We start from the raw sequence: 20,674 nt of genomic DNA, 5'->3' as shown, positions 1-20,674 counted from the left end.
TCCGTGTGGAAGGGGGTGCAGAGACATAACACCAAATCCACATCGGGCCAGGGTTCCTACGTCTGAAAGAAATGAGTCACGCATAAGCAGCAGGAATCACATTTCTCACTTATGTAGATTTGTTTAGTAATAGCGTTTAAGTGTGATTTGTTTATCAACCATTGCAAGTAAATATGAAAGAGACGTTAGGCATACGATTTTACATGATTCCTCGTAACTGCCTGTATGTAGATGTATTTTAAACCATAACTGAAACGGAAAACCCTCGAATAAAAACCGTTGTTCATATATTTTATTCATTTACACACCACACACTACTATACCTTAGAAGTGTGTTTTATTGGGCTTCTAGAAAAGGTAGCGTTAAACTAGTGAAACTGTAGTGTCTAAACGAAATTCAAACCCCGAAACCGTCCAGGCAACGTCATCTTGCGTCTTGGAAGGTTGTTAGGAATGATGCTAAGATAGAATTGTCCGCATGATTGTGTCTTTGTATTACTGTACATCCCGTGCTTCCATTTAAATTTAAAAAGACAGCAACGCAGTTGTCTTAAATTTTAATGAACGTTGTCAGCCGGTTAACACGTGACTGACGTTGCACTTAGCACAGTTGTTTGGCTTGTGCAACTACTAGTGTGTAAAACATGCATGGGCTGGAACCACAATGACACATATCGAACGAATCTGGTAGTGTAAGATAATAATTTCAAGTATCCACTGTTTCAAGTAAACAGTGGATATTCTTAAGTTCGTACAAAGCTGGGAAAGAAATGATTTATTTACTGCACTGACGAATTAATTACGTAACAGCTGGGCGTCCGGTAAACAGATTGTAGTGGGTTAAATTTAGTTAGATGCTTCATAATACAAAATGACATAATGCAGCTTTCACAATACTCACATACAAATCCTAGGTCACATACTGCTTGTGGAGTTGATCCCAGAGTTGTAACAACATTCATCGACAGGGTGATGAATGCCACGTTCCTACACTTCTTTGTTATATGTAAGCAATCGCAGTAACTTATCTATGTTGACCGTGTGTGGTTGTTTAAGTATAAAACTCTCTCTCTCTCTCTCTCTCTCTCACACACACACACACACACACACACACACACACACACACACAAATATCATACCACGTCGATTCTGTTTAATAAACCACTGGTATATGGTCTCTGGTGCCTCGGTTTTTCTAACACAGTATAATTATATTAACAATTAAATGGAGATAAACATACTGTGGTGCAAAATTCAGAGGGATAAAACGAAATTATCATAGCTGTAAATCTGATTTAAAACTGAAAGCGTATATATTAGGAATCATAACTCAAAATCCTAGGACAAGCGAGGTCGCCTCGCGAAGTGTTTGAGCTAAACTGGGTCCCGTCTCTCATGTTGCACTATACCTAGCTATGGCGCAAGAAGCAAAGGGAACTAGGAGCCAGTTTATTAGGAGCGACACGACAGCTGGAAACGATAGTGGCACACAACATATTTAGTGGTGTACGGATTTTGGTACGCAATACCATATATTACAAATTAAACAGTTGTGGTTTCCATTGTTGTAACCTTATCTACGGCCGCATCAAAACATGTCAATTGGGCATTTCCCCATATTGTTTATGCATAAATGCTGGCAAGGTCCGGTTTGCTTTTATGTTTCTCCGGATTTTAATTTCACTGGTACTATTTCATTGTTGCGCTGACTCCTTTTAGAACTGGCTATCCCAATGAGTTTTGAGGATAGGCCCAAGTATGTGCGAACGCAGTAGGGTGAGAAGTCAGAAGGTATGCCAAGTATGGAAGCAAGGTTCAGAAAGGGGAACCGCTTATAACAGTGTGTTCGGCGAGCACTCGTCACCTTCCATGTTCCTCTGACAAATACAGACACCGCCCACAGCCAACTAAAAAGATAAAGTGAGGTAGGTTTTCTGTCACTTCTGACTGATGGTGTTGTTCGGTCTGCCTAGGAAATATTACACAAGATAACACCAATGGAACTTACTCGGTACGGCATGCGGGAGTTCTAGGCACAATCGGTGATGGTGCAAAGATGGAAATAACCTGTTGTCAGAGTGCCGGCTGCCCAGTGTTTCATGTGCTGACTCACGTTCTTTGCACTCACTAAGGAATGGATGAAATCGGTGGCCAGCACACATTGAGCATAACCAAACTGTCAAACGTTTGAGATTAGGAAACTTAATTACTGGTCTAATTTCAGAAGTGATGGCTAACAAATCGCTTATCGTTATTTCAAGAAGCCAAAAACCGATCCACAAACCACATCCATGTACAAATTATACACTGCTTATGATGACTGAATTCACAAGATGTCAGGGGTGTGTTCTTGCCAAGTACCATTTCTGAAATGACTAACTTGATACCCCTTTAATTGTGTATTATATATTATTCATGTAATGATGTATGCCTCAGAAAAGCAAAATAAGTTCATTGAAACAGAAAATACAGCCATTTCTTTAAATGACCACACCCACTTTTACTATCCTATTCTATTTTTTAGATAACATGTACAATGTCATCATCTTTTTAATTTTAATTTTAAAAGTGATAAAATGTGAGTATTGTAATACAACCAAATCTTAACATATTTTTGATTATAGATCTAATCATTTTGTTAACAATATTCATGGTATGAAACAATATTGCACCTATGGGAAATGAATAGGGATGTGGAAACTATGCTTCAGCAATCTTTATTATGCAAAAAAAGATTTTTCTTAGTTGAAAGGTATTTCAAAGACTAGCATATTATCCAAATAGATTTGTTTTCCATAGTGTAGATATCACCTACAACTGGAGTGGCTGATTCTACATGTATTGAAAAATCTTTATCTGTTTTTATAGTAAATGGTTCTTATGAACAAACCAAAAATTATAAACATTTATAAAAATTACACAAGAGCATAATGGCATATGTAACATACATAAAACATAATTAGCCAACACAATGGGAAAAAATTACCATTTTCAAAGGTGATGTTAGATGATATCTGCATTTGCCCTCTAATCATCTCAACTAGTTTTTAAGCAACTGTGCTAAATCATAACACAATGAGGGGTTCAATTTCTTTTTAAAAGCCACTTGCTGCAGGGCCAGTGACTTTAAGAAAGTAACTTGTTCTGACTAATTATCCACCTGCCCAGATTGCCCTGAAAAGAAGTGGAAAGAAAAACATGATTAACATGTCTTAAAAAAAAACATGCTCATGTATTTCTTTTATTTCAGACAGAATTTAATTTTACCTTATTTTGCATAAATAAATGGTATTTTCAGAAGAATTGTTTTAGGATTTTGACAGAATGAGTCTAGTAATAGTAATATTTATCCATTATCAAGGGTTGATTTACATGTTTAACAATTCTTAATGCATGTAGTCCTTGAAAAATTATTGCAGCATTAGCAAAAGCACTCAAATTAATAATAAAAAATATGATTTTATTTTAACAAAATGAATTTAATAATCCATTTATTATAACATTTAAATATGATCAGTGTATGAATAATCATTGTATGATTAAAAAAAACAACAGTAAATTTACCGGTGTTGGTCCCAGGGTAGAAAAGGCCTTCAGCAACCCATACTTGCCATAAAAGGCGACTATGCTTGTCGTAAGAGGCGACTAACGGGATCGGGTGGTCAGGCTTGCCGACTTGGTTGACACATGTCATCGGTTCCCCATTGTGCAGATCGATGCTCATGTTGTTGATCACTAGATTGTCTGGTCCAGACTTGATTATTTACAGACCGCCGCCATATAGCTGGAATATTGTGCAGCATAAAACTAAACTCACTCACTCACTCAACAGTAAACTATATTTAGGAATGTAACCTAGCAATTTGTAATCCAGAAGATAGAATTACAGTTAATTTTGATTAATTTACTAATATTTCTGACCCGTGAAGGTCCCGGGGTAGAATAGGCCTTCAGCAACCCATGCTTGCCATAAAAAGTGACTATGCTTGTCATAAGAGGCGACTAACGGGATCGGGTGGTCAGACTAGCTGACTTGGTTGACACAAGTCATCGGTTCTCCATTGCGCAGATCGATGCTCATGTTGTTGATCACTGGATTGTCTGGTCCAGACTCGATTATTTACAGATCGTCGCCATATAGCTGGAATATTGCTAAGTGCGACGTAAAACTAAACTCACTCACTCACTCACTCACTAATATTTCTCACCTAAAATATTCTTTAAAATGTGGTGTACAGTATGATACTTATATAAAAACATATCATCTAACAGTAACTTGCTATTAGGTCGGTGATGTTTGTTGAGAATACCTGGCAGAGTTACTTGCCCTTTGCTGCTAGACCCCAGTGCTGTTAACAAAAACATTTCACAACTGTTCCGTTCCTCTAAAAAGTTTTAATTGATCTTAAAATCTTGTTCAGTCAATGATCTTCAATCAGCAAGTGTTCAAATATGTTTCCAAGTACCTTTAAACATATTTCTGAGATCATGTAAAATTTCAAATTTGTGAGAGAGAAAATATACTGACCTGAAATAAATGTGACCGCTGACAGTGTCTGCTCCAAACTATCAGTGACAATGATCAGTCATTTGTTTAACTCTTATTATTAGCATGGGAAGTAGCAGGTGTCTGTAAAACAAGAGCCCCTTCCTCACAAAAATCAAACCAACTTTCAGATTGTTCAGACAAGAGTTACTTCCTTCAGCAATGAGCATTTTGTCTGGTCCAGACAAGATTATTAACAGACTGCCATCTTTTAGGTGTACCATCAATTCTTCAAGAGTACTTGAGGATATAAATCATGATAAATACATATTATTTTGTGAATGGCATGGAATTCAGAAATGACAATAATTGTCATAGTTATTGAGAAAACAACTTTTTGTACTGCCTTCTGCAACATTATATAAAAACATAATCTGCGGAAATGAGGTGGTCCATCTAACATCTAGGTCGGTGATGTTTGTTGAGAATACCTGGTCCACCTCAGAAAGACATTCACCACACTCAACGGTTACCCTCCCCAGCTCGTCACAGCCACCATCAACAAGACCCTCAAGGACCGAGAACCCCGCCTCAAGCCTTCTCCATCACCCATCAGAGTAACCATACCCTACCTTGGCTCCATCAGCCATCAGATATCACGGCGATATCGTCCTTATCTCCTATCTGTGTTATGTAAACATATACTATCATCTGTAATGTATTACCATTGGCTTCCATCATTGTTATCATAACTGTCGGCTTTGCTTTTTTTCGCATAAGGGACCATTCATAGTACATGGCTGGGGGGATAGTGGGAAGAGGGGTCGGTGGTGGTGATAATTTTCATTAAGAAGCATGTACAATTTGAAGTAATCCTCCCCCAAAATACATGTACAAAGTAAGTGACACCCCTTGCCCCTTCCCCTCATGTCATGTACAAAACCAATGACACTTCCCAAGTTCATGGGGACAGAACTGAACAAGAACAAAATGAGGGGACCCCCTTAAAAGCATCATCACCCTCCCTAGCCATAAGTTATGAACGGTCCCTAATTATGTTGATATACTACTGGGATGGAACAGGTAGTACCTATGGAATCGGTGTTATGTTACAGTTAAAAATTTGCCATGACAAAAGGTGTAAGAAATCCCCTCAGAACCAGAAAAATACAACACTGAGAAGTCTGACATTTTCAATATTGTATTCAGCAAAACCAAACCAAGATACAAAAATTCACAACAGACGTTTCATATACAATGCAAATGAGTCGAATCTACAGTAATGGGTCACAATAATAATGTCAACTCAAGGAAGTCTTGATGTAAGAGTGAAAAACAGATATGCAGAATGTAACACAGTGAGCGGTCAGGCAGAGGTTATGTAGATCAGGCATTGACAGATATTGGCAGATGTACTCCAGTTATCTGTTTGTATTTCTGTGTATTTCCATGTGTTTCCGAACACTGCAACTAGCCTCTATATATACATTCAGTCATTTCCTGAAAGTTCGAGCACATACGACCATCTCCACTAACATGGAAAGCTCTAGAACAGTCTCCCGGAAGTAACACAAATAATCAAACATAAAGTTAAAGGGGGGTAACTCTAAAGCACTTCCAGACACCCTGCTGCCAAAGTATTAAAAGTGCTGAACATTTATGATACAAAATGTGACCCGTAATAATTATCTTTCAAAACACTAAGAGTTGTGACCCAATAATAATTATTATTTAATTAATAATACAATTTACAGAAAATACACACTCATAACAGTTATCAGATGGTAAAGGTGCTTTACCTGATGCTGCTGTGACACCTGTTATCAGGTGCACTTTCTCCTAATTAAGGATTTATTGTTGATCACTTATACTTACTTCTACTGGAATTTGACTCCATTTTTTCAATGAAACAAAGGCATATGCAAACAGGACTGTTTTTATTAGTATGCATTATCTCACTTATAAGATTAGCCTCAATTATTTAGGACCACAAGACCAACAAGACCCTGTCAAGTTTTGTTTCTACACTTAAATTACACATGACTGCGATTTCTTCTGTTGGCATGCTATATCTTTATTTCATAGTCTTGGGCAAGTTCCAAAAATTAGTTTGTTACACACTACTGTCAAAATATGTTTAAAAAATGTATTTACAAATATATCATGGTAGTTTTCATTCACAGATTTGTTTCAGTTGTTCAGGGCCCACATGCACAAAGTGATCTTATCGCTTGTAAATCCTTAAAATCGCAATCTTAGGTTTCAGCTACAATCGCCATCCACTTCCACAAAGCAATTGTAGGCTAAGATCATTGTAAGTTACTATCAAAACTTACAGTTGGTCGAAACCAATTGTAAGGAGCTAATGTCATTGTAGTCAGTAGCAAATTGGCGCTGATTAGTTTTAGGGATTGCTTTTATATTGCATAAGACTGTATGATTAGCCTTGACACTTCAACAACACGGAGAATGCAACATCGACTTAATGTCGGAAATATTGTAGTGTATGAACACTATACCTTTTTGATAATCAAGGAAAGGATAGTAACGAAAGGTTTCTCCATGCGATTAGCAGTGGCCATGACCTTTGCAATAACTCAAGGGCAGTTAATCTTAGTTTCTACGCAAGATGGGAGTGGTTTTCCTTTGCATATTATGCCATTGCCGTAAAATCTACCATGCCCAAATACAACATATGTTATGTTGTGACAGCGCAGATCTCCACATATATTTCTTTTCTGTCATAGTCATGTCAATTTATCATTACAGTAATCTACAGTTGGATAACGTACAAAATTATGTTTCTGTCTGACGAGACAAGATCTATCCATTTTGAATATGATACAAGTATTCTTCAATGAGACATGTGAAATTTGCGTAAAAAAGTATTTTAACAAAAAGAAAAAATAAATATCAACAATATAGCGTAAAGCAATTAACATACTGTGGATAAGTATTTAACAACACATACAACACGCATGGAATAGTATCATTTTCATATTTCCCTGTCATGCATTTTCCACAGCGCTCCCACAGTCATGTCACCCTTTCATATCTTTACAAATCTAATGCTCGTGGGATATATTTGGGATTTTACTGCAAATAACGCGGACCAGATGCCAAACTCATATTCACTGACAGCCATTGACAAATCATGGTACATTTAGGTGTTGTTTCATAAGGAAATTTTTTTTATAATTTATGTTATCTTTAAAGTTTCGTGATTGTTAGGTCAATAACTCAAAACCCAAATTTGTTAATGTGTTTGTTGTATTTCAATATTTGCATAAAATGTGATATTTCTGTGGTTGCAGTATGACATTCTTAGTTCATAAATCATATTATAATGTAGAATGTTAACTTCCATGTTATGATTACAAAGACTTGTGGATTTTTTTGTTTATTTTGTTTCCATGAAAATTCTGCAAGGTGTGGTTAAGGAAGGTATGTCAGTCTTGTGCAGTAACCAGTTCCAGACATCTGTAGACAGGAGTCGAGTTCAAGAAATTTCTACCTCCAACGTTGAAGAGTTTGATCTTAGTTAAGATCGCGATCTTAAATCCGTGCTGTCTTAAGATCGTCTTTTTGCAAGTGGATTAGGGCAATTGTATGGTGATTGTAAAGTTGATTGTTGGGGCATAAGATTGATTGTAACGAAGATTGTTCTGTGCAAGCGGGCGCAGATGTTGAATGTTTTATCTTGTGACAATATGATAGTCAATGATTTAGTTTAGTGGGAAACAATCCAGCCAAAATTCTTCAGCCACTGATCTTGTCACATAAACCCTTATATAATAAGCAATGAGCTATTTTGTTGTGCACATTTTGTTGTGATTGAAGAAAGAACATAAACTCTGAAAGGTTCACTATTTCCTACAACACAATCATGCTAGTTCCAGCAAACCTTACATTAGTGTGATGATGCCCCATGGTGGTGACTTTTCACTGACTGCAACTGGCTTAAAGAAATAACACATGTACAACAGGTAGTGGAAAATTCTGAGCCTGTGATTGACTATGTGGATGGAGTCACAGTGTTGATGAAAAGGGATTTTTGAGTGCCAGGCATTTTCCAAATTGTCGTCCACTAAGTCCTACTACCCCTGGTTATGCTCACAAAATTCTGAAACCTGTTTAATGGACAATTATGCTACTGTATGCCATGATAAAGCCACTAGTGGTGACACTATGACCTCTTCAGAGCATGGTTTGATGTGATTCTAGTCTGTCTGCTGTAGTTATCGAGCATCTAACAAAAGGGAGGATATGAGAGATGTGGATACCACACATACAACACCCTACCATTATCTTGTGACAAACTGAAACTACATATTTACGTTCTGATAATTTATGAATATTATTTATACAGATTTTTTTCATTCTTTCAGATACACCAAGGTTGTGAACATCATGTCGGAGGTCAAACCCAAGCTGGTTATGCTTTTCAAAGCAACAAAAGAAAAAGAAGAAGATAAATTTGCTAAGGTAGTGAGGTGAATTCATTGTTCGTCCAGGTGAAATCTTGCATATTTTTGTTCTATCTCACGATTTGCATTTCTCTCTTTCTTCCTATGAACTAATGAGTTCTTTCCTTTTAGGACTCTCTCATCCGTACTCCTGTGCTCACAAGGCTGCTCTCCTTAAAGGACAGGTCCCTAGTCCCATACTCAGCATGCAACATGCTCTCCTACCTACCCATGTGACTACCTCAGAGTGATCATTCTTCTTCTTGTCACGCCACTGTGTGGATGTATTGTGAGAGTTCTCAGTTTTTCCTTACAAGATAACATGAGAAATGTATCTTGAGTAAATAAACCTAAGTTGTGGTTTTTTTGTGCACAGTGTAAACTACAATTTCTTCCTCGGATCCCCACTCATGAAGTAAGGTGACTCGCCTAGATGTGTCCTCTTGTGTATGAGGGGTGTGTGGCCGAAAGCCACATTGCTCAGGAGCACCCTCCCTGGGAGCTATCGTGCCTATTAAGCCAAGGGGTTAAGGGGAACCCATCACTACCATAGGTGCTATGTTAGTCAGATCCAGCCTCCCTTAGTCACTGGTATCTACAGTTGTCATTAGCCTATGAAATGTATACTGTCGTTGCTTTTTGACCAAGGGTAATCTGTGATCCGACATCCAACTGTGGGATAAGTGCAAATTGTGAGATAGGATAAGTTTGAGAATTTGGAAATTTTAACTATGAATTATCTATTTGTATACTTATCCTATCTCATGCGATGTATGCCCATCCAGCCTCCCTGCTACTCAGATTACAGTGGTGGCTCCAAGAAGAGAACGATCACTCTGAGGTAGTCACGTGGGTAGATAGGGGAGCTTGCAGAATGATCAGCATGGGACTTAGGGACCAGGGCCCACTTGCACAAAGCAATCTTAGCGCTAAGACTATCTTACGCCTATGTTGAAGAATGGGAGTTACAATCATTGTAGCGTTAAGATCGCTTCGTGCAAGTCAGTCCTGTTCGAGCAGCCTTGTGAACATGGGTGTATGGACAACAGAGGCCTACGGGGAAAGTTGTCATTCGTTCCACTCAGAGTCAAAGCAAGAAAGAGAAGTGCAAATCGTGAGAAAGGATAAGTACATAAACATACAATTTATAGTTACATTTTCCATATCTGACACAATATTCAAGTTACAATGCTTAGAAAAATTAGTTACTGCATCACAGATGACACAATTAATTGCACATAATTTCAGAAATTTGTATACTCATCAACTCTTAATGTGTTAGATCCTTTGGTAAAGTAATCACTGTTAAAGAAAAGCTAGATCTCACTGTCTAACTAAGCTGAGAAGAAATAATACAACAGGCCTTCAGTGTCCTTTGGAAAAGTGCATGAAGCTGATTACTAAAACACACACAGAATAATCTCTGTATCTGCATTTAAAACTAAATCTAGCAGTACATAAAATGCATTTTTAAAAGCATGTCACTCATGTCTGCTGGTAATCACAGATCTCACTTACTATCTTTGTTATTACCTGCTTGTCTACCTCAAGTTTCTAAAGAGATACATTGTAGTTATTTTACTGTGCATAGTAATAAAATTCAGGATGACTCTCTTATCAGCATTAATCAACAACAAAAATGTGTAAGTTTGGCTCTACCTCTTCATTGTGTCTCCATTGGTGTCATTTATTGCTTCTCATTCTCTCTTCAAAAGACAGGTGCAGGTCATAGAAATGAAAATAAGTTAGTACTTTTAGGACCCTGACATTTTCTCGTTTAGAACAGCATGTAAATTAGGTATTAATAAAAAAAATGCCATGTCCATATATTTTCTGTTGTTCTGTTGTCTGCAGTTTTTCTCTGCGCAAGGAAGCATTGAGACTAAGTTTTGCCATTGTTTACTCTATATCTATGTCTCTTCTCAGGAACTGAAAAACAATGGTTTTGAAGCTGTGAGCATTCCAGTGTTGTCATTTACATTTGTCAACCATGATCAGCTGAAGACACACCTGCAGAACCTGGCTGACTTCTCAGCCATCATTCTCACAAGTCCTCGAGCAGTGGAAGCAGTGGTCAAGGCATCAGAGGGCCTTGCAGGTAGCCTGTACTTCATGTAGTAGACCACGCTACTTAAAATGTTAGCATATCATGGAAGAAAATCTTTTTGAAGCAAGGTTGTAAACTAGCAATAGCTCTTATCAGAACGATGACTTTGGTAATGTCATTACATTGATATATCTATGCTACTGGCCATTAGAATTTGTACATTATGTGGGACATTGCTGTATTTTTTTTATTTAGTAGGTATTTCTGGTTATTTTCCATAATTTCTATACTGTCCCACATAAAAGATCTGATTTAGACTTTAGACTGAACCCTTAGAATGGCTGTGTTGCCATGTTGTACTTCACCTTTAAACCCACAGTGTGTTATGATAACAAGATGATCTGTTAAATATGAATATTCTGTTCACCTAGTACTTGATGCCAAACCAGATTCATGATGGGAGCAAGATGCATTTGTGACCAAAGTCACATTAAGTTGAAGTCGAGATAAAACCATCCACAGGCAAAATCATAACATCCCATGCATCCTTGGAATCTGTTCCCATGTTTTAGCCCGTACTCATTGATTAGTCCATCCTTGTCATTACCTTGTCTGCAGCACTTGGTACTGGTCCTCTAGTCCTAAAACGGTAAGGTAGCATTGTGAAAGGATTTTTTTATAAGCCAAGTCAGTTGGAAATGTTAGATTCTATCACCTCAGTGGATTCTAGTTCTTTCAATTCACTTTGCTATAATGCCAACTGACTAGAGTATAATTTCACTAAACTTGGGTCATGGATCCGTGGAAAAATTTTAAATCAAGAAACACACTTGGTACATCTCTTCTTTTAGTAAGTCTGATAATGACAAATCGTTTATGATCTTGAGGATTTGGTGTCCAGCTTTTCACCACACTGTTGCTAATTGTAGCTATGTTGTCTTTCAGATAAAGGAAAGAAATTCAGTGGCATGAAGTGCTATGTGGTTGGAAAAGCTACTGGTGTTTTAGGTGAGCTGAACAATTATTGATCATGTCGAAGTGGTCAGCATGTAGATGGAAGGGAGAAAATAAGGCTTTTATCTCCACTCACGAACATTAGCCTTGGGAACCCCTAATTGTTAGATGTGGACTGTTTGGTGAAATGATTCATGAACTGCTCTGAAATAAACAACCAAACAGTTAGCAAAGTCATAAATGGAGTACAGTGAATAATATTGTGCGTCCCCGTAGACTCAGTGAAATTTTTTCTGCATCCTTTCTGTACATTTGTGAGTACTGGATGTACATTTGCACATTGGGTAAAACCCTGGCTAATTCTATTGACCTTTACTAAGTTCAGATTTGAAACAGATTACATGTAGTTATCTTTTGTAAACATTCTTATATTTGTTTCATTTATAATGATTGATCATTTGTAATATCTTTTTTGCAATATTGATGCAATGTCGCATTCCTCCCATTGTGTTTCAGCAAAAAAGGCAGGATTCACCACTACAGGAGAGGAATCAGGCAATGCAACGGAACTTGCGAAACTTATCTCAGCTGGTACTGAATATATTTATGAACTCAGTAATTTGAATTTGCCTATATGAGTATTTGACTTAATTGAGCATCGTTTTCTGAATTGGTAGTTGTATTATTAAGAAAATTGCTCTTGTTATTGAGATCGCACCTGGACTTTGTGCTGCATTGTGTGTGTATGTTCCCGTGAGTTGACCTTTTTTTATAACCTTCATGATCTGTTGTTGTAAACAGTCCACATAGAGAGCATGTGACTTACATATGTGTTCATGGCTGTATCAGCCGCTGTTCCCAAGTGAGAGGTGGATATATTAGTTGGTGTTGTCCATCTGTCATCAGGTGTTTCCCTCCTGTCTGTCCATCATGTTTCATGTTGTGAGCATGATTCGGAAACCTCTCAGTAGTTCATTGAAACATTGCAATGTGTCAAACACATGCCAAACAGGTCCCTTTTGACATTTTGGTTTGTAGTTTTGTATATGTATAATTAGTTTTATTTAGTGCCTGCAATGGGGACAATGTATCTTGGACACTGCTGAAGTTGCTTGAGTGAAACTCATCAAGAATTAGAAAACTTGCCCATTAACTTTTTGTTTCCAGAGTTACATCCCTTTCCATATGTATTTTGACAGTTTTAGACCACTTCTTCACACTGCTTTTTGAATGTCATATTGTTCACCACTACATGAGCAACCAAAAATAATATTGTGCCTCTTGCTGGGGAAAGTGATAGCACATTTTTTGCATTAAATATGAATACACAGACCAATAACCCTCCACAACACAATTTGATTTTTGATTTTTAAACTTTTCACTGATATCAGCCCAATCTTCTTCTATTCCTCTTTGCTATTTAGAGAAGCTGGATGTTGGTATTTCTTCATGTTTTGGTTTCATGACAACAAGTATGACCAAGGTTGATATGTAGCACATAGGGTTTTCCCCATTAATACTTATATGTTTGGTGGCTCTTCTTATAGGGATGAAACCTTAGGATGCACATGCATTGACATTTTCATGAAACGCACAAAAAACCTCGTCCCATCATTACTTTAGTAACTGCATTTTGATGACGTATTTTTTTGTATCAACTGCAGAATCTGAAACCAAATTTTCTGGAACATTGTCTGTGAACCAGGTCTAGCCAACATATAAAAAGTAAAATAATAATTAAAATTAAGATGAAACATATCTGGCAAAGCAAATTTTATGGTGTCATATCTTTTGCAGTTCAGTATTCATGAAAATGTCCACTGCTGACTTCTGTTTTCCTGCAATATATTTTATACATATGTTCCATCGAAATACATGAGAACATTGAGCATGTTTGATGATAGCAATTGCTCACGGTTATCTTCACAATAATCTCCTCAGTTTAACATCACCCTACTAAGATGGCTTGAGGTATCAGTCACCTAACAGAGTACATTTCAGACTATGGTTCACTGTTACTGACAAGGTGGAACAAGAGGAAACACTGTTTGGTCTATTGGATCTGCCAGTGGAAGGTCAATTTTTCAACCCTACTGTTGCATCTTACCAATGAATTTTAAGAAAGGGTAGTTGTTCCCTGCTTGTTGTCTGGCATTAATGGGGACAAAGAGAAGGACTGGTGTTCATTGTAGTGAGGCTGAGTGAGGTAGCAGCTTACAACTCCACTAATAACTTTGCTTCATAAGTGCATTAATCTTCAATGAGATGATACAGCCCATTTATTTCACCTCGCTTTGAAAACCTGTTTGTGGCAGCTTCGTGGTCTTGCATTGACAAGCACATGCCTGTGGTGTGAGTATTTAATGCTTGCAACCTATATTGTCATCCGTCTGTGGAGTGGATCAGTGTTGATGTGTTGTCGCCCTGTGATGCAGATCCCCCACAAGATGGCAAACCATTCCTGTACCCCTGTGCTGACATCCGCAGAGACGCGCTGGTGCAACACTTGAAGGAGAAAGGTAGCAGCACATTTATGAAACAAATATTTAGGTAGCTTTCTTCAATCGTATCTGTTAGAAAGTTGCCTATGGAAGTTCTCATTGATGATAATGTACGAGGGTTGGCTGAAAAGTTCTCAGCCTGAGTGGTTTTTCCCCACCAGGTAGAGACAGGTGTTTGCCACCAATGAGGACAATCATTTAGTGAATCATAGACACAAGAACTACAAACGTACTAATAGTTTTATCTCAACTACAGCTCTTTTGGTAAACCTACCCTCTGAAATCATCAGAAATGGACAAAACTGAATACAGGGCAGTCATCAAGTACTTGCAAAAGAAATGGATGTCCCCAACACAGATACATGCTGACATGGTCTCCACTCTAGGGGATGATGCTCCTTCATTTTCCACAGTAAAGAAGTGGGCTGCAGAATTTAGGCGTGGCAGACAAAGCCTTGATGATGACCCACGCTCAGGAAGGCCTTCAACAGCAACCACTCCAGAAAACATCACGCGAGTGCTCGATATATTGATGGATGATCGACGATTGACTACTCGACATATTGCTAGTGTAGTGGGCATCTCACATGAGAGGGTTGAGCATATTATCACCAACGAATTAGGAATGACTAAAGTTTCTGCAAGATGGGTGCCAAAGCTCTTGACAGCAGAACAGAAACGTGTCAGGTTCCAGACGTCTCTTGACAATTTGCGTCGTTTTGAAGCAGATCCCGATGATTTTGTGGCACGATTTGTAACCATGGATGAGACCTGGATACATCACTTTCAACCAGGAACAAAACTACAGTCAAAACAGTGGAAGCATCCTGATTCACCAGCTCCGAAGAAAGCCAAGTCTGTTCCTTCAGCTGGAAAGGTGATGGCATCAGTCTTTTGGGATTCCAGGGGTATTCTGCTCATTGATTATCTTGAAAAAGGTCAAACTATCAACGGCAGATACTATGCTGATCTACTGAACCAGTTGCGAGAAGCAATCAAAGCCAAACGACGAGGGATGATCGCTAAAGGTGTCCTCTTCCACCAAGACAATGCGCCTGTTCACAAATCGGTGGTGGCCATGTCAACAATCCGCGATTGTGGCTTTGAACTCATTGACCATCCTCCTTATTCACCTGATTTGGCTCCTTCTGACTTCCACCTGTTCCCCAAAATGAAAAAGGAACTCGCTGGTCGCCATTTTGCAAGTAATGATGACGTCATTTCCGCTGTGACTGATTTTTTTAGGGTAGCTGCAGAAGATTTCTTCCTGACCGGGATTCGGGCCTTGCAGCATCGCTGGCAAAAGTGTGTGAACTTGGAAGGGGACTATGTAGAAAAATAAATTACAAACGTGGACTTTGTAACTTTTTTTCACAGTGAGGCTTAGAACTTTTCAGCCAACCCTCGTACATGAAATTTGCAGAAGTGATTTTAGGCTTTACTGAACAGGTACCAATTCATATTTTATTACACTTTCCTTTTTACCTTGGTATCTGCTATCATTGACATGTGCTTGGCTTGATAAGGAAATGTAGTGTTTTTTTAAGTTAGTTATGTAATTAACATAGCTGAATAATATATGATACATTTGATGGATATTTTCAGGAATCATTGAAGAACAATGTTGTTTCTTAAATGTGTAGGACATGACAAAGCCAATAAACTCTGTTAGGTAGTGTCCCTGTCTATGGGAGAACAGCTGATGGAAGGACATAAGGATATTGTTACAAGAGCAGACAGTTGTGTCAAATGACATCCATAGTTTTACTCCTATTATGACTAGTAATAAAGCCTAGCTCCAGGATTATATGGACTTCTCCAGATCTCACATGTACTGTGCCCAGATGAACTTACTGAATGTCAGATGACAGACATATGTTTTAGTTGTGTTGGTTCTAGTTCTACATCTTCATAACAGGGTTTAAAAGTTAAAAAATATTAGAACGCTTGTACAGTCAGAAAACATGGAAAATAGTGACTTTACATTAATATTGGAGTTCTGTATGTATTACAACATATAACCTCCGTAAAGGTCTGTGTCATCAGTTCACCCTACCTTGTTATGAAGCAGCAGCTTTGAGATATTTCCTTCAGATTACCTAGGTGTTCCCTGTGTCAGAGTCTGCTAGATATATCGGAGTCTGCAGACTCCTCGTTCAAAGGAATGAGTTTGTGTTCTTCTGTAATGTGTCTGTATGGCTGTTGGTGCTCACAAATCTCTACAAAATGACTGATCTTTTTTCCATTGTATGTAGAATTAGCTGTTGAGGAGATCACAGCATATGAAACCAAACCCAATGAAGCCCTAGAGAGCAGTGTCAAGGGAGTCCTGGACCAACAGGTAGTCCAGCATGCGCTTCTGTGTTTCTACAATATCTTGTACAGTAGTATGTCACCATTCTTGTCACCACACAAATCAGTTAGTTTCCTAACACAAACTAATGTTATTAAACACAGCAATCACTTGATTGTCATGATTTGATATTTAAAGGGGCACTGATGCGGAGCAATTTCCATGGACTGGTTTAAACTTTTGTTATTGTTTTTCTCCCGTGAGTACCCGGATGATATCCCAGAATTCGTGACTGGTTCATGACCTCTGCTGCGCAGTCCGTTTGCGCAATTGATAGTTTAATTATAGACAGATCAACTAAGGTGAAGTCATTGTTACTTGATTACAAACATATTATGAAAACAAATGAAACACTTTGAAGGTTAATCATCTGCCTGTAGTAGAAATGGTAAAAAACTATTAGGATGGAAAAATAACGAAGCCATTATACATCTCTGTATTTTGTTTCATAACCCTAATTAGTTTATTGTCATATTTGTATGATTTTGAAACTTAATAAAAGAACACATGGTCAGCTTATACCTATAGTAAACATTTCACACTGGTGAAAACCTGATAAACCTCTCATTGGTCACCCAAGATAGCACACCTGGCAACTAATTGTACGATGTCCGCTATTCTAGTAATTTAGTTAACCAATAATGAGCAATCAATTAATCAGTCAACGCAATGGTGGTTAATTCTTTGGAGGGAGGATGTTGTTTTTACACTCGTACTTTACGACAGGGTGTAGTCAGTATAGATTAGTACATCTACACACACTGCCTTTTGACAAATCAGCTGTAGAAGATAAAAGTAATTAATCAATCAGTGTGTTATCGGTTAATCCTTTGATCAATGTTTGTTTTTGTAACTCAGCTGATTAACCCTCTTGCATCACTTACATTCACATATAACATAACATACAATACATTTGCTACTACAGACCTTAATTTATACTGTTGAGTATTTACTCCAGACAGGAGAAATGCCAAACGGGAACCTTTGTTGAGTAACGTGAGTGGTGTTACCACTAATTATACCTGTTATAAATTCATTACCTCACCACCAAGAGAATGATGACAAATAACACGTGTAGGTTTACACCATCAAATGCGAGTTAGAGCAAGGAATATGTAATCTCTGTGTCGCATGCAGCCTGAAAACACTTATGGGTCGAAACTGTTTTGAGGACACCAACGGAACTTCGTTACAAAAGAAATACATACAGGCATTTACTATGTACTTGGGTAAATAGGTGTAATCAGTTTTTTTTACTTAAGAAAATTTTCAGATTTCTCTACCAATGGCAAAATCATTGTTTTAATTTACGAATTCAAATTCGAATTCACTGTGTGTTTTTATTATCGATATAGTCGATGCCTCTGTCCGTCCGTCTGTCCGTCTGTAATCATTTTGTTTGCGGAGCGTAACTCAGAAACCATTCAATATTTTTAGACCAAACTTTATAGATTTAGTAATCTCAGCCTATGGTTGTGCCTTTTGCTATTTACAGATTTTTGGCATTTATATTTTTTGGGTTTTTCCATGGAACATTTTGATGTTAGTCTTATGGTGGGGTGAGCTTCATTTCAGGAGCATAACTCAAAAAACGTTCAATATTTTTCGGCAAGATAGATATATCAATCAGAACCTAAAGTGGTGCCTTTTGCAATGTACAGGCTTTTGTGATTTATTATTTTCTTGGTTTCCATGGACACGTCTCAAAAGTGAGAGGTGTGTTTCGTTTCCGGAGCAGAACTCAAAAACCATTCAATATTTTTTGCCAAAACTTTGTACATGTATCAGTCAGAACCTAAAGTGGTGCCTTTTGCAACTTACAGGTTTTTGTGATTTCTTAGTTTCTCGGTTTCCATGGAAGCGTTTCGTACTTACTCTCAAAAGTGAGAGGTGTGTTCCGTTCCCGGAACTCAAAAACTTCTAAATAATCTGTCAGTGTTACTATGTAGATATGTGTGGCAGACCCCAGAGTGGTGCCTTTTGCTATTTACATGTTTTTTGCTATTTCTTAGTTTCTCGGTTTCCATGGAAGCATTTCGTACTTACTCTCAAAAGTGAGAGGTGTGTTCCGTTCCCGGAACTCAAAACCTTCTTAATATCTGTCAGTGTTACTATGTAGATATGTGTGGCAGACCCCAGAGTGGTGCCTTTTGCTATTTACATGTTTTTCTGATTAATTATTTTCTCCGTGTCTATGGAAACGTTTCGGACTTATTCTCAAAATGGAGGGATTGGCTTCGTTTCCGCAGCAGAACTCAAAAATCATGCAATATTTTTCGGCAAAACTTGGTAGATACATTAATCAGAATCTAGAGTGGTGCCTTTTGCTACTTACAGGTTTTTGTGATTTAATATTTTATCAGTTTCCATGGAAACGTTTCGGACTTACTCTCAAAAGCGAGAGGTGTGTTCCGTTTCCGGAGCAGAGCTCAAAAACTTCCTAATATCTGTCAGTGTTACTAGGTAGGTATGTGTAGCACACCCCAAAGTGGTGCCTTTTGCTATTTACAGATTTTTATGATGTATTATTTTCTCTTTTCCATGAACACGTTGCTGACTTTGTTTCCGGAGCACAGCTCGAAAACCATATCATATCTTTCAAAAGATCTTGGCAGATATACACGACAGATCTTGAAATGTTGACTTTTTCTGACTACAGATGTATCTCATTTATATTTTTCATGAACTCCATGGAAACAATTCCGACTTGGTCTAAAAACACAATAAGTAACTGTCAGATGATTTGTCCTTTCAAATATGTGGGGGCCTGGGTGATATGTCATCTTCTGATGACTCTTGTTATCATAGATAATAAACCACTACCATAGATACCACAGCTACCACAGCTACCAAAATTTACGTATGATATTTGCTATCACAGCTGGGCAGCACTCAAAACTATCTGAATATAAAGCTTTGCAATCTTTCGGACCGAAACTAATGTCTTGCTATGTGCCTGTAGACATCATATTTTCACATAAAATGATTTAATATCAAGGTAAAAAACACAGAAATAGGATCAAATTGGATCAGTCACTGTACCATTGAGCATCTGAAAAAAACTAGACTGCTGGGATATTTTGTTACAATCAGAGAAGGAATACCATGGATATTTTTCAATAATAGCATATGATGGGCATCCGGCCTCCTGACTGTTTAGGTGTAGAAATTCTGCTGATGTGGATCGGAGCCCAGTCCCTTTGTTCGTCTCTGTCGAGGGAGTGGGCGCTGTCCAATTTCCAGTTTGGTTTCGTAATTAGACTGTTGGTGAGAAACATTATTTGCTCCGCATCAGTGCCCCTTTAATAGTCTGTCAAATGCAACAGCAGGTCAGATTTGGTTGTCTTTTCATAGTGGTCAGACTTAACAATGGTCTAGGATAATAATCATAAAACACCTGTCTTGTAGCTGGACAGAACAACTGCGATTTAGTTGGATACATCATTCACTTACATGTGAACTGTGTATGGATGCTATTCTGTAATGGCAACAGTTGGTTAGGATAGCCCATTGGTTAAAGCGTTCACTCATCACACTGAAGACATGGTTTTGATTCCACATGGGTTTAAAGTATGAAGCCAGTTTCTGGTCTACCCTGCCTTGAAAGTGCTGGGTTATTGGTAGTGGCATTAAGCCGTATTCATTGACTAACTCTTCTGAGAGCATCATCACTGAGGTCAGAGAAAAACTTCACCAACACTTAAAACAGTTATGCTTCAAGTATTGATGGATTGAAATATTTGGAAACTTCTGGAAATTACAGTTGTAGTTCACATAACACAACTTGATGTACATGTTGTGTGTATATTGATTGCACTTCTTAATAGCCAGTAAACTGTTACCAGATAAACATGTTTTTATTGTCAC

The 20,674-nt window shown here is 37.9% G+C and overlaps 1 protein-coding gene across 2 annotated transcripts in view; it reads left to right on the top strand.

Annotated features, from left to right (window-relative positions):
* The first annotated feature begins 1,719 nt into the window (after positions 1-1,719).
* Positions 1,720-20,674, top strand: part of LOC137266063 (uroporphyrinogen-III synthase-like) — a 31,194-nt gene continuing 12,239 nt past the window's right edge. Inside the window, exons 1-7 of one of the 2 annotated variants that reach the window (XM_067801563.1) lie at positions 1,720-1,925; positions 8,875-8,971; positions 10,879-11,050; positions 11,945-12,007; positions 12,470-12,544; positions 14,389-14,472; positions 16,710-16,795. In XM_067801563.1, coding sequence (XP_067657664.1) covers positions 8,897-8,971; positions 10,879-11,050; positions 11,945-12,007; positions 12,470-12,544; positions 14,389-14,472; positions 16,710-16,795 — 555 coding nt within the window. In that variant the 5' untranslated portion in view covers positions 1,720-1,925; positions 8,875-8,896. The remainder of the gene's footprint in view (positions 1,926-8,874; positions 8,972-10,878; positions 11,051-11,944; positions 12,008-12,469; positions 12,545-14,388; positions 14,473-16,709; positions 16,796-20,674) is intronic. The other variant, XM_067801564.1, reaches the window with a different exon arrangement.

Source organism: Haliotis asinina, chromosome 15 (assembly GCF_037392515.1).
Source record: "Haliotis asinina isolate JCU_RB_2024 chromosome 15, JCU_Hal_asi_v2, whole genome shotgun sequence".
Classification (NCBI taxonomy): Eukaryota; Metazoa; Mollusca; class Gastropoda; order Lepetellida; family Haliotidae; genus Haliotis; species Haliotis asinina.
This window is presented reverse-complemented; position numbering and strand designations above follow the sequence as displayed.